Source organism: Caretta caretta, chromosome 6, assembly GCF_965140235.1.
Source record: "Caretta caretta isolate rCarCar2 chromosome 6, rCarCar1.hap1, whole genome shotgun sequence".
NCBI lineage: Eukaryota > Metazoa > Chordata > Testudines > Cheloniidae > Caretta > Caretta caretta.
Window position 1 is genome coordinate 124,683,217 of NC_134211.1, and position 14,387 is coordinate 124,697,603.

General features: G+C 47.7%; 1 protein-coding gene across 5 annotated transcripts in view; it reads left to right on the plus strand.

Moving 5' to 3' along the window:
- Positions 1-14,387, plus strand: part of TXNDC16 (thioredoxin domain containing 16) — an 87,342-nt gene that overhangs the window by 8,322 nt on the left and 64,633 nt on the right. For 4 of the 5 annotated variants that reach the window (XM_048852155.2, XM_048852160.2, XM_075129996.1 and 1 more), the window contains one exon: positions 13,946-14,149. In XM_048852155.2, coding sequence (XP_048708112.2) covers positions 13,981-14,149 — 169 coding nt within the window. In that variant the 5' untranslated portion in view covers positions 13,946-13,980. Of the gene's footprint in view, positions 1-7,061; positions 7,111-13,945; positions 14,150-14,387 lie in introns of all 5 variants that reach the window. The other variant, XM_048852153.2, reaches the window with a different exon arrangement.

Here is a 14,387-nt window from a genome sequence, read left to right on the forward strand (position 1 = left end):
CGTATCAGTGTTGCTCTTTTAAGACCTGAAAGCACGCTTCACACCTCATCCCTCTCAGATTTTGGAAGGCACTTCAGATTCTTAAACCTTTGGTCGAGTGCTGTAGCTATCTTTAGAAATCTCACATTGGTGCCCTCTTTGCATTTTGTCAAATCTGTAGTGAAAGTGTTCTTAAAATGAACAACATGTGCTGTGTCATCATCCGAGACTGCTAGAACATGAAATATATGGCAGAATGCGGATAAAACAGAGCAGGGGACATGCAATTCTCCCCCAAGGGGTTCAGTCACAAATTTAATTAACATATTATTTTTTTAACGAGCGTCATCGGCATGGAAACATGTCCTGTGGAATGGTGGTAAAGCATGAAGGGGCATACGAATATTTAGCCTATCTTGCATGTAAATACCTTGCAATGCCAGCTACAAAAGTGCCAGGCAAATGTCTGTTCTCACTTTCTGGTAACATAAAGAAGAGGGCAGCATTACCTCCTGCAAATGTAAACAAACTTGTTTGACTGAGCGACTGGCTGAACAAGAACTAGGTCTGAGTGGACTTGTAGGATCTAAAGTTTTACATTGTTTTGTTTGAGTGTAGTTATGTAACAAAAAATCTACATTTGTAAGTTCAACTTTCATGACAAAGATTACACTACAGTACTTGTATGAGGTGAATTGAAAAATACAATTTCTTCTGTTTATCATTTTTACAGTGCAAATATTTGTAATAAAAAATAATACACACTTTGTATTCTGTGTTGTAATTGAAATCAATATATATGAAAACGTAGAAAAACATCCAAAATATTTAATAAATTTCAATTGGTATTCTGTTTAACAGTGTGATTAAAACTGCAATTTATCACAATTAATTTTTTGGAGTTAATTGCGTGAGTTAACTGCGATTAATCAACAGCCCTAGTTCAAAGCACATCTTCCATTGACTTCAGTTGTAGCTGAGTGCTCAGCACTTCTGCAAATCATACCCCAGGGCCTCAAGTCAAGCACTCAGAAAATGAGGAACACGCAGTGAGGGAGGGTCCTTCAGACAACAGCCTCCTTCACTGCAGATCCTGATTCATCCCCAGAGCAGGTCCAGCCTATGCACTGAGTGAGGCGAGGGTCCTGTAGAAACAAATAGAATGTGGTCATGTAATTAAAGATCGTATCAAAATGCACAGGGGGAGGAGAATAAGGTTGCCCTGGCAACCTAAATTCTGGCATATTCTAACTTTTGCGCACACAACTCTGCAACCTTACTAATGTTTTTAACAAGTTTTGTGTGTGTCATTTCTCAGGTTTTTCTAAAAAAAATAAAAATCCCAGAAATTCCATCACGTGGCATCACATTGAAATGTGCATGGTCGGAACCTTTAGCTCTACTGTACAGATCCATGCCACTTGAGCTAAAGTAGAAAGTGACAGCAGTAGTAGGTTGTCATCCTCTATGTGGACCAGCTCTCGCTGGGGATTGAACACTTTGCCAGTGAGGTTTGCAGATATTTGCTGACAGCAGAGGAATGGTGAGAAGAAGGAATCTTCCATTCCAGGCTCTGGAAAGGTGTGTTCTTTAGTGGGTACAGACTCTTCTGCCCATTCCCCTCAAGCTTGGCCCCTTCTGCCTGGTCCTGGTCCTAGAGTCACCCTTTTGGACTCCCCATCCCATTCTCAGTCTCCCTCTGGCCTCCACTCTTACTTCCACTCCTTGCCCAACCAGCCCCAGTTCCACCCTTCCCCCACTCACTCTGCCCCCTCCCCCCCACAACATTGCACAACCCAAAGGCGCCCTCAGTCTCCCTTCCCGGGCTCCTCATCCAATCTCAGTGCTTCCCCCCCCCCCCTTCCAGCTCCTTGTCCTAATCTCCTCCTCCCCCTCACCTCCTTCCCTTGTCCTACTGGTTCCCAGACCCACTCTCCATGCTCAGCTAGGTCCAATCCCCTCCCCAGCTCCTTATCTGATCTCAGTCTCCCCACACCCATTGGCTCCCAGTTCCCACTCTTTTCCTCCTTGGCTCCCAGTCCCAGTCTGTCCCTTGCTCCCATTACCGGTCTCCTTACCCAGCCATTCCCAGTCCTCCTGCCCTCTTGTCCCCGCTCTCCTTGCCCAACCAGTCCCAGTTCAACACCCTGATTTGTCTCTGTCCCCATCCTAGCACCCAGTTGTCCTCCTCTGACAGTTTGCGACTCACCACTGCAGTGTCTCCTACTGGCTTGTCCTGGGGGTTAGCTCTGCTAGCCAGTGTGCCTTCTTCTGGTGAGGTCTCACCGCCGCCACTTCTGCTCCTGGACCTGTGTCATTCCCAGGACCACGATGCCCTCTCCAGGACACAGCCCTTCAGCTCTGCCACACTCAGTGCTCCCCCCTTCCAGGGGAACTGCAGTCCACTGTCCAGCCACTTCCCCAAGTGGCAACTGCAGCCCAATGTTTGGCCACTTCCTCCACGGCACCCCAGTACTCCAGGCCCCGGCCCACAGACCCTGTAGATAGCCATCACTTGCTGCATCCCCTCTGACTCCTCAGTAGATTTCCCTGGGCCACTTCCCCGTGGCCTCAGCCTGCAGATCCCTGCAGCCTGCCAGGAGCTGCCTTTAGCTCCCTGGGTCTCTGCCTGCAGCACTGGTCGGTCCAGGGTGCTTTCTGCCTTCAGCCTGCAAGGGAGCCAGTTCTCCCCCCTCAAGCTCCAGGGAGTGACTGAAGCTGCTCTCTCGTCTGCAGCCCTTCTTATATGGGCCAGCCCAGCCCTGACAGGCTGCTCCTCACAGCCTCTCTCCGATTGGCCGCCTGCTGCGCAATCTCCCTAGGTCTCTATTAACCCCTTATGGGCCAGTGTGGGGCAGATGCCCCATCACACCTGCCCACACACATTTTACACCCCGCTGGTTCTCAGTCCCAGCCTTTCTCTCTGGACTCATCCAATCTCAGTGCCCCCCTCAGCTCTTTGTCCCAGTCCCTTTGCCCTGCCAGTCCCAATTCTCCTCCCACATCCCAGCTCCTCCTCAGACCTGTCTCCCTTCTCCCTCCTTCCCACTGGTTCCAGTCTCCCCCCAGCTCCTCATCTTATCTCAGTCTCCCTGCCCACCCATGGCTCCCAGCCATCACCCTCCATTTCCCTCCCTGGTTCCCAGTCCTAGTCTTCTTGCCCAGCTTGTCTCTGGCTCCCATTTGGCTCCCACTCCCATCCTTACCCAGGCCCAGTCTCCCCCCGACTCAACTCCCAGTATCAGTTTCTCCCTCCCTCCCCCTGCCATCTTTGGAGCGCGGCGGAAGCTCCCGAGAAGTGGGGGGGCCACAGGCATGCGGACCGGGGCCCCGCCCATGCTCCACCCCTGCTCTGCTCTGAGGCCCTGCTCCCCTTGGCTTCTTCCCCTGGGGTTCTGCCCATGCTGCACCGCATCTGTCCCCCGCTCCGCCTGTTTCCCTGAGGCCCCCCTGCCTGCCGCTCGCCCCTTTCCAGCTCAGGGGACGGGGCGGAGAGGCACAAGCGGCAGCTGGAGGGGTTTGGGGGGAGGGAATGGAGAGGTGCAAGCAGCAGGCGTGGGGGGGCCCTCTGGGGAAGAGGCCAAGTGGGGCCTTGGGCACAGTGGGGGTGGAGTGCGGGGGGGGAGCTTTTGGGGAGGAGGCCGAGCTGGGGCTGACATGGCGATATAAGAACTTGAGCCCTTTCTATACCAGCTCTTCCACTCTTGCTGCACCATGTTCCCCTGATGCAAGTCCCAGATTATCCTTCAGGTAAAATCCCCCATCCAAAGCCCATCCCCGGCCAGGGCAATATCCGAGTGCTGTCATACGCAGGGGCTTCCCGTGTTTGCTCTTATCTTGCCTTGCTGTGGGTGACTGCTCTCTGCTCACATTTACAGGAAACCACTCCTGCCGCATCTCAGGGCCTGTTCAGTCTTTGTCACGGTCAGATTTGCACCCATGTAAATGGGGGGAGAACTGATTCCAGCAACTTTACAGAAGTAACCCGGCTCCCTCTCTTACATCTTCTGTACAAAGTCCAGTTCTTATTTACCTAACTACAACGTTAGAAGTGCCCCACATCTAAGCATTTCTCCACTCTCCATTTGTATCTGGCTGTCCAGTTTATCTACCTGCATGTCGAAAGTGCCTGTCACTGAAGGCTCTGGCTCCATTTGGGAATAGCTCGGACTCATCTATCTGTGCAGCCAAACTGGTGCTGACCCCTCAGGCTGGACAAAGGCAAACTATAGAGACAAGGTGGGCGAAGTAATAACGACATCGTGCATCCACTATGGGAAAGGGACTGAGAGGCTTTTTCCATTGGACCGTATGAACTGGAACCATAAACTCAATGAACATTAAATCCCACCAAATGAGGGTAGATCCATCCCCATCATTGTATCCGCTCATTATACTCCACACCTGAACATAGCCACCATATGGACAACATACCCCCATATCTCAATGTCTGTGCTTTGACCGGTTAAACTTTTACCCCCAATCAGGGAGATTGCAGATTATGTATTCCTTACGCCACCAGCTCCTAACCGAATTTCGCACCCCTTGATAATCTGTACCTTATTCCCTGATAACCAGAAACTTTTATGGTTGAACTCTGTACCGTTTCCTTTTTATTTCAACATTATCTTAATGTAACCCTTCTGCCCATCAGAGTTGGCAGCAACAAGGGCCGGGTTCAATATCTAGGGGGTCCATTGCAATAGCACAATGCAAACCGGCTCGAGCCCCCACCCAGTGACCTGGGACAAATATATACCACCCCCGCTGGGCGCCTCCAAAAGGCAGTACTTCCCCTCTCGCAAACACATAGTCTGAGTGTAGCAAAAAGCCTTTTAATAACAGAGAGAAACAATGTGCCATTATGTTGGGGAAACACCACCAACAGGATTCATAACACAACCCATGAGCAAAAAACCCACTCCAAGCAAATTGGGGCATGCCCCTTTCCCTTTGGTTCTTGAGTCCAGCAACCCCAAATCACCCAAAGTCCCAAAAGTCCAATGACCCAAAAGTCTCTGTCCATGGTCAGGGCAGCCCCAGAGTTCGAAAGTTTATCTACAGAGCTTTACCTCCCAACCTGGGTGGAGATGGGGGCAGAGGTAAGAGGCACCTTACATGATCTGAAGCTGACCGCCCCACAGCTCCATAGGCCTTCGCTCTGCTCCGCCAGCCACCCCACAAACTGCTTCGCTCAGCTCCGCTCTGCGGCCCACATGCAGCTCCCGCCGTCCAGCCGTTCCACGAACCGCTCTGCATCCCACCAGCTGCTCCCACTGTCCTATGAACTGCTCTACCAGCCTGTCCACAAGGCACTCCAGCCGTCCCACAAACTGCGCCACAATATATCTTCAGGCTCCCCCACTACTTAACACAACGCTCAGTGATTTCAGCTCTTAGTCAGTTTAGCTCTTTGGTGAATTCAGCTTGTAGTAGGGGAGCCTCAGTGTTGGTGCACCATTAGCCCAAAGTGAGCTCAGCAGCCTGTAACTAGATTTCTAATGAAATCAAAATTAGCTCTGATATTCTACAGTGGAGAGAGGAGGAAGTGCAATTAGCATGTAAGACCCTCACTAAGGGGCCCATGCCACCAAGTATTAATACTTGTCCCCAGCCTCTCTCAATTCACAGAGTTTTGGAACCCATGACCCTTGCCTAGCGAGTGCTACTTAGTTGATGGTGAGTCCCTCCATCATAACAAAAGGCCCAGTACAGTTCCAAGCACAGTTCCCATAATCAGGGTAATAACAATTTATTCTTCCTGCCCCAATAACAGAAACACTGAGGATCCCACAGCAGCCAAAGTGACCATTTGGGCAGCTATGGCCTCATTCTAGGGAGGTTTCAGAGGAACAGCCGTGTTAGTCTGTATTCGCAAAAAGAAAAGGAGTACTTGTGGCACCTTAGAGACTAACCAATTTATTTGAGCATGAGCTTTCGTGAGCTACTATGCAAATGAGATCGTCCCCTGAAGTTCTTTTCCACAACTTGCCACACCTCACCACCAGATGTCAGGGTGGAGCTCATCCTGACACTGCTTACATTAATAAAATTATTACATCTTTTCTTGGACGAACTTTTGTTCTAGAACACTGGATTTATGGCTTGTTACAGCCGTCTGTAACCCACTGACCCCCTTTTGTCCTATGACTGAAGAGGTGTTAACGGGCCACGCTATGCTGAATGGTCCCTGACAATATGTGCTAACGACTTACCCTAAACAATCTGTTCCACCTTGCATTCTGCTCTGAGGCTGGGAATTCCTTTCCCAGACCCGACAAAGAGCTCTGTGTGGCTGGAAAGCTGGTCTCTCTCTCACCAGCTGAAGTTGGTCCAATAAAAGATATGACCTCACCCACCTTGTCTCCGTAATATCCTGCCCCCGACAGGGCTACAATTACACCGCATAAAGGCAAAGTGTGTTAATTGAGGGTTTCAGAGTAGCAGCCGTGTTAGTCTGTATTCGCAAAAAGAAAAGGAGGACTAGTGGCACCTTAGAGACTAACCCATTTGTTTGAGCATAAGCTTTCGAATGCATCCGATGAAGTGAGCTGTAGCTCATGAAAGCTTATGCTCAAATAAATGGGTTAGTCTCTAAGGTGCCACTAGTCCTCCTTTTCTTTTGTGTTAATTAAAAGCGGCAAAGAGTCTTGTGGCACCTTATAGACTAACAGATGTATTGGAGCATGAGCTTTCGTGGGTGAATCCCCACTTGTGCCACTACCAGGCACTAATGGCTGAGTTAGGGCTCTTGCTGAATGTGGACAAGGCTTGGACTCTAGCTAGCTCTTGCTTTGGCCGTGTGGGTTGATTCTCCAGTGCCTTGCACCCTGATTGATGATTAATACTACCGCTGAGTGGATGTGAAATGCTACCAGATTACAAAGGAACACGATATAATTGTTTGTTCCTAGCACAATGGCGTTCTGGTCCATGACTGGGGCTCCTGGGAGCTGCAGGAATTCAATAATAATAATACAATCGTCTTGCAAAGGTGTAAATGATGACGCAAGGTGCAAGACTGTGGAGAATAAGGCCTGGTGTCCGTTTCCCTATTCATTCCCACTCTTATTTACTTCTAGGCCTCCTTTCAGGATACTTCATTACGAAGCAGCAGGAATTGACCCACAGGTAAAGCCGAACTTAGATTTCCCCCCTTTAAATCTGACTTTTTAAAATACTCCCCTCCACGTCCCAGCTTTCTCAAAAAAGACACAGAGCCCCCCAACATTCCACCTGCCACATCTCATCCCTGGGATGGGAATTTTTGGGAAGTTTGGTGAAATTCAGAGAGAGATTTGAAAGTTACGGTGTCTCAAAAGTGTCTCTGTCACTGGAAAATGCCCTAATTCTTTCTTTTTTGAGGGGGGATGGTTGAGGGAGGCGAACTCATCCTGTCTCCAGAAGGGTTTGGTGTCCAGCCTCCCTGTTTGTTTTATTGGCCTTGCTGGGGGAGAGGTGCTTTTGAGTTGATTTTGGGGTGGGGTGGTATTTGCGGAATTCCCAAGTTATAAAGAGCTGGTTTGACATGCACAGAGAGCACTATTTACAGTAGAAATAACGTAAACATTTATAATTTAAACTGACCTTCTGCTGACTCCAGCCTTTGCTGCAGTCACTGTTGGAGTGAGCCAGCGCTGGGGGTCATGGACAGGGGGAAGGTAAGCAGGGGCGGATCCAGGGGGCAGGAATCCAGAAGGAGGGCATGGGGGGAGAGGGAGAGGATTGGAAGGGCGGTCGACTGGAGGTAAGGGGCACATCAAGCATTAGCATGGAGTTGGGCTCTCTGATCTTGGACTGTGGGGCTCTGCAGAAGGGGCAAGTGGAGGGGGATGCAGGACACTGGTGGGCCATGGAGGGTGATGCAGGAGACCCCGTGGGCATAGGGTTGCCAGGTGCCCAGTTTTCGACTGGAAAGTCCGGTCGAAAAGGGAACCTTGAAGTGTCCAGTCAGGTATACTGACCGGACCCAAAAGTCCGGTTAGCCAGATTATTAACCCACACCAGTCCCTGCTCAGCCGGGGCTGCCTCCTCACTGCAAGCAGGCTCCTTGTCAGGCTGCAGTAGCTCCCATCCCAGCCCCAAAGCAGAGGGAGCCCAGTTGGGGGGTGGGGGTGGGAGAGGGAGGTGGAGACAATCCAGGGAGTGACAGGGATGGGGCGGAGAGGAGTAAGTGATGGGGGCGGGGTCTTGGGGTCCGGTTACCAACAAATTGAAAGGGGGTAGAGAGTGTGAAATGTGGGCAAATGAGAGTGGGCATGGGGGACACGTAATGGATTGAAAGGGTCTGGGGAGCCATAGAGGGAATGTGTGTGTGTGTGCGGGACAGATGTGTGCAGGTAGGGACTAGAAGAGATGTGGGTGGGATCAAGCAGACAGCTGGAGGAGCAGATAGAGAGGAGGGAAGAATAATGGGGGAGATGGAGGGATGCTTGGAAGAAGGCCAAGGGCCTGAACGAGATGGCAGCTACTGGGGAGCATGAGGAGTGGCAGAGAACAGGTGCCTGGGAGATCTTGCCAGGCCACAGGAAGGCCTGGAAAGGCTGGTCATTGCTGAGGGTGGGTAGGGTCCCAGGGTGGGGTGTGCAGGATCACAGTAGACGTGGCCAAGCAGTGCGTGGGACGATGGGACTGGACATAACAGGGAAAGAGCACTGGGGGGTTGAGAGAGGGTGGGGTCTTGTAAACATCTTAAAAATGTCAAACGCTTAAAATCTTCTAGGTATAAAACTTTAAGCATGTAATGTCTCCCCTCGGCGGCTCCCATAGTGCCCTGGCTGGTGGAGCCCCTGATCTGTCACACTCTGCTTCCTCCAAACCACGGAGAGAAGGACGCTGCTCTCTTTTCCCCGCGACCAAACAATGATGCTGCCTTGCAAATGCTCTTCCTGATCAACAAGCCATCCCTGATGCAGGGGAACAAACAAGACAGCAGAGCAAAGTTAACTCCAGTTACTTTACAAACAGGGAGGAGATCATCAGAGCCTCTCAAATGAGAACGAAATTCTTCTGCTCTGTCTAAGGGGTTTCCAGAGCCGTCGTCTCTGTACTTTATTAGGGCCTGATTCAAAGCCCATGGAGGCCAGTAGAAATCCTTCTGTTGATTGCAGTGAGTTTTGGGTCAGATTCTGTGTGCTTCCTAGCTGCTTCTCTAGGCACCACAGTGACAGAAATAATAATAAAGAATTATACTAATTTGAAAAAAATGTTGGAACGTGTTTAAAACTGCAGCCTGTGTTTTTCAGGCAGTATTAAAAACAATGTCTGTTTTTAGGAGACAAGTTTAAGTAGCTGGTGGAGAGTGCATTCTTTTTTACTCCTGTGGGAATTCTGCACCACTGCGTAATGCAGAATTTGTGCAGAAATTAATGTTGTGTGTGCAGACTTTCCTTTTCCCCCCTTCAGAAATGGGCTGCAGAGCTGCTGACTGCCACTAGGGGCCGCTGGACCCAGCAGAGCCCAGCTCACAAATAGAAGACACTGCCGGGGGCGGGAGAGGGAAGGAGCTGGAGGGTTCCTGGCAGCAGCAGTTCCCCGCAGGCCCTGAAGGAAAGAGGGGGTGTGCAGGGAACTCCCCATGAGCCCGGGACCCAGCATCAGGCTGTTTCTCCCTCTGGATCCTTGGGCGTCCATGGCAGGTCTCTGGGGCGGAGGGGGCAGAGAAACAGGAACTGGTTGTCATAGGGGTTTTTTTAACTCTCTACTTCTGGAGGAATTTTTTTGTCTGTACTATGACAGGTTTCAGAGTAGCAGCCGTGTTAGTCTGTATCCGCAAAAAGAAAAGGAGGACTTGTGGCAGCTCACGAAAGCTTATGCTCAAATAAATTGATTAGTTTCTAAGGCGCCACAAGTACTCCTTTTCTTTTTGTCTGTACTGTTACAGACATACTTACTGACAGGTATTTTGAAATAAATTACCAAAATAATTGAAACTGGCATGATTATATAGTGTTGTTTTGACAAATAAAATATGCAGAATTTTAAAATATTGTGCACAGAATTTCTCATTTTTTGGTACAGAATTTTAATTTTTTTGGTGCAGAATTCTCCCAGGAGTACTTCTTATGCCCCTGGATGTTAAGCATCACTCAACAAGGAGCAGACAGATACAATGGCATGTACTGATGGTGTTGCTTATTATTCAGCTTGGTCGAATTAGATTTTTATAATTTTGATGGATAATATCAACATATTTTTAAGCATTTTTTCTCTTTGTATCAATTTACATTTTCATTTACAATTTACATTTACAGTTTACATTTACAGTTGCATGAAATGCTGGGGAGAGGTCAGACAATTATTTAGACATTGAGATTCAACAGTTAAGGCTTTATAAACCATGTAAATAAATTGTCAATATCACGTATCAAACTATACAAAGGAAATATCCTTAATTCAACAAATCATACCTGTTTTTACTGTTCATTTGCTAGTCTCTTTGTAACCAGCCTAATTCAAAAGTCTAAATCACTCAGTTTTGACTCTTAAGTTCTCAAACAGCATTTTGCTTACTTCACCTACCTGTACATTTAGATTATTATAGAAGGAAATATATTTTCATGGGTTAGTGTGTGTGCGGTGCAATCAATGTTTATTGACGTTTACCAGTAAAAATCTAATCCTTCGAAGCCTACTTACTATAAAGTGGAATTTGTGTGTACGTGTTTTTTAAAGTGTCCTGTTTTCCACGCAGAGAGCAGGAAAGGCAGAGTACTTGAACACAGAGCGAGAACCTGAAGATTAGGTGGCTCTGTCTCTTTGCTAACTATCTCTGCTGTTGGTGGGTGGCTGGATTTTTTGTTTGTTTTTGAGCACTACTGCTATAACAGCCTCAGTTTGTTGGGGTTGCCAACCTTCCAGGATTGTTCTGGAGTCTCCAGGATTCAAAGATTAATCTTTAATTAAAGATTATGTCATGTGATGAAACCTCCAGAAATGCGTCCAACCAAAATTGGCAGCCCTAATAGCTGGGAGCACAGATGTCACAATATACGGTCTCATGGTCTGTCCTAAACAGGAGGTGTTGAGTAAAGAAATCATCTGCAGCTATAGTGCAAAACAAAGGGGCTTCTATGCAGCTTGAATCCCAGCTTTGTCTCCCTTGTTTGCCAGGGGACCACACCTAGTTTGGAACGCTATACAGCGAGCAGTGACACCTAGTGGCTGAATTGTATATTGCAAACAAACATTACAAACCCTAGGACAAAATACAACATGGTTTTACAAAAGGTAGATCTTGCCAAACCAACCTGATCTCCTTCTTTGAGAAAGTAACAGATTTATTAGACAAAAGAAATGCAGTGGATCTAATTTACCTAAATTTCAGTAAGGCGTTTGATACGGTGCCACATGGGGAATTGTTAGTTAAATTGGAAAAGATGGGGATCAATATGAAAATTGAAAGGTGGATAAGGAATTGGTTAAAAGGGAGACTACAGGGGATCATACTGAAAGGTGAACTGTCAGACTGGAGAGAGGTTACCAGTGGAGTTCCTCAGGGATCGGTTTTGGGACCAATCTTATTTAATCTTTTTATTACTGACCTCGGCACAAAAGGTGGGAGTGTGCTAATAAAGTTTGCGGATGATACAAAGCTGGGAGGTATTGCCAATTTAGAGAGAGACCGGGATATCCTACAGGAGGATCTGGATGACCTTGTAAACTGGAGTAATAGTAATAGAATGAAATTTAATAGTGAGAAGTGCAAGGTCATGCATTTAGGGATTAATAACAAGAATTTTAGTTATAAGCTGGGGACGCATCAATTAGAAGTAACGGAGGAGGAGAAGGACCTTGGAGTATTGGTTGACCACAGGATGACTATGAGCCACCAATGTGATGTGGCCAGTGAAAAAAGCTAATGTGGTCTTGGGATGCATCAGGTGAGGTATTTCCAGTAGAGATAAGGAGGTTTTAGTACTGTTATACAAGGCACTGGTGAGACCTCACCTGGAATACTGTGTGCAGTTCTGGTCTCCCATGTTTAAGAAGGATGAATTCAAACTGGAACAGGTACAGAGAAGGGCTACTAGGATGATCCGAGGAATGGAAAACCTGTCTTATGAAAGGAGACTCAAGGAGCTTGGCTTGTTTAGCCTAACCAAAAGAAGGTTGAGGGGAGATATGATTGCTCTCTCTAAATATATCAGAGGGATAAATACCGGATAGGGAGAGGAATTATTTAAGCTCAGTACCAATGTGGACACAAGAACAAATGGATATAAACTGGCCATCGGGAAGTTTAGACTTGAAATTAGATGAAGGTTTCTAACCATCAGAGGAGTGAAGTTCTGGAATAGCCTTCCAAGGGAAGCAGTGGGGGCAAAAGACCTATCTGGCTTCAAGATTAAACTCGATAAGTTTATGGAGGAGATGGTATGATGGGATAACATGATTTTGGCAATTAATTGATCTTTAACTATTCATAGTAAATAGGCCCAATGGCCTGTGATGGGATGTTAGATGGGGTGGAATCTGAGTTACTACAGAGAATTCTTTCCTGGGTATCTGGCTGGTGAATCTTGCCCACATGCTCAGGGTTCAGCTGATCGCTATATTTGGGGTCGGGAAGGAATTTTCCTCCAGGGCAGATTGGAAGAGGCCCTGGGGGTTTTTCACCTTCCTCTGTAGCATGGGGCACGGGTCACTTGCTGGAGGATTCTCTGCACCTTGACGTCTTTAAACCATGATTTGAGGACTTCAATAGCCCAGACATAGGTGAGAGGTTTATTGCAGGAGTGGATGGGTGAGATTCTGTGGCCTGCATTGTGCAGGAATTCAAACTAAATGATCATAATGGTCCCTTCTGACCTTAATATCTATGAATCTATGAATCTATTACACAGGAGAATCAAATATGGGTGACATTTTCTAATCCTGCAATGTTCTTGCAAAGATTCCTTATTATTTGTGTTGGTTCTGGATAGAAGAACAGCACTCCGTAGCTTTGGGAGGTTTGATGAACTGGATGCATGATTTTTGCTGGGTCGAGCTCACCCAAAGGCCAAGGGTCTGTGGGAGGCTACCCAACAGAGCCAAGTTGCAGCGTTGCTAGTGTGTGTGTGTGTGGGGGGGGGGCAGCCATGGAGAGAGCAACCCATTAAGATTCAGGGGGTTCTGTATCTGTATCTCCTCAGCAAGCAGCATGGCGGGGCGGAGAGGGGGAGCCGCTACTGGTTACACAGATCCTGCTGCAGGAGCTCTGGCCCCTGTGCCGGTCCAGGGATGGCAATTGCAACTGCAGGGCTGGCCTACATCCTGCGCAAAAAAGTTGGAGGCTAGATCCAGCTCCCAAAGTTTCATAGAGGTCCCCACTCCAGCTTTGCCTCAAGGAGAAGAGGGTGTGACTTTCACCTTCTGTGCGTGGATGAGGGGGAAATGCAATAAATATCTCACGTGTCTGTTCTCTTCTTAAACAATTTGTGCCCAGTAAAAAGGCTTGGCTGGCCCTTGTGTTTCCGTGATTTCACTCTAATGGAACTGGTGTAAAACTGGAGTAAAGAAACGGCTAATCAGGCCTTTTGGGAAGCTCTTTGTTCATGCAAGTCATGATCAGTAGAGTGTGTGAAGCTAGTTTGATCCTAATCAGTTACTAACAAGAACCTGGGGAGGGGGGAGTTGTGATCTGAAATATCTGTGTGTAGGTGGGCACTGTTTTCATTGCTGGACACTTGACTTTCTCTAACCATCTCAAAAAAACCAAAACCAAACCAACTAAACAAAAATCCCCAGCCCCAAACCACAACCACAGAGGGTTTTGCAGTTGCAAATGTAATTAATAAGAAACAGGAACGGCCTGCAATTGTAATCAGCATTAGCTTTGCTGTAACTGAATCCATCTGCTATTTTTACAGTTAGATAAACTCGCATTTTAATCGTTGGTGTTTATTGGCCTCATCACATTTGTAAATTACAGTCACAGATCTGGAAATCTATGTAAACAGCAAGCACATTTTTTTTTTTCCAGACGTGGCTTCTGCAGTGACTTTAACTGAGGAAATCATGCTCCCCCAAATGAACGGAAGGCTTTCTTGCTGCTCTCTCCTCCTGTTATGTACTTGTTACATGTCTGCGGCAAGAAATGCAAATACACTGCAAGAGCTGAGCCCCCAGGAGTATTTCGGTAGCTTGCAGCCGGGAAGAGCATCCCTAGTTTATTTTAGTCGAGACGGTATGTATTTTAAATGCGTGGGGGTTCTCATTATCCTGGCTTCGCAGGAGAAATAAGCAACTCGAGGGGAATGTTTCACGTGCTTGTGAGAGGGAATAATATTGTAGCTGTGGAAAAGGCCTCTTTGGCAATGGCGCAAATCAAATGGTCACAGTTTTTGGAAAAGTTGAAACCCTAAATAGTTTGACAGAACACCTCTTAGAGCAGGAATTTACCAAACCCTCTGCATATTCCCGGT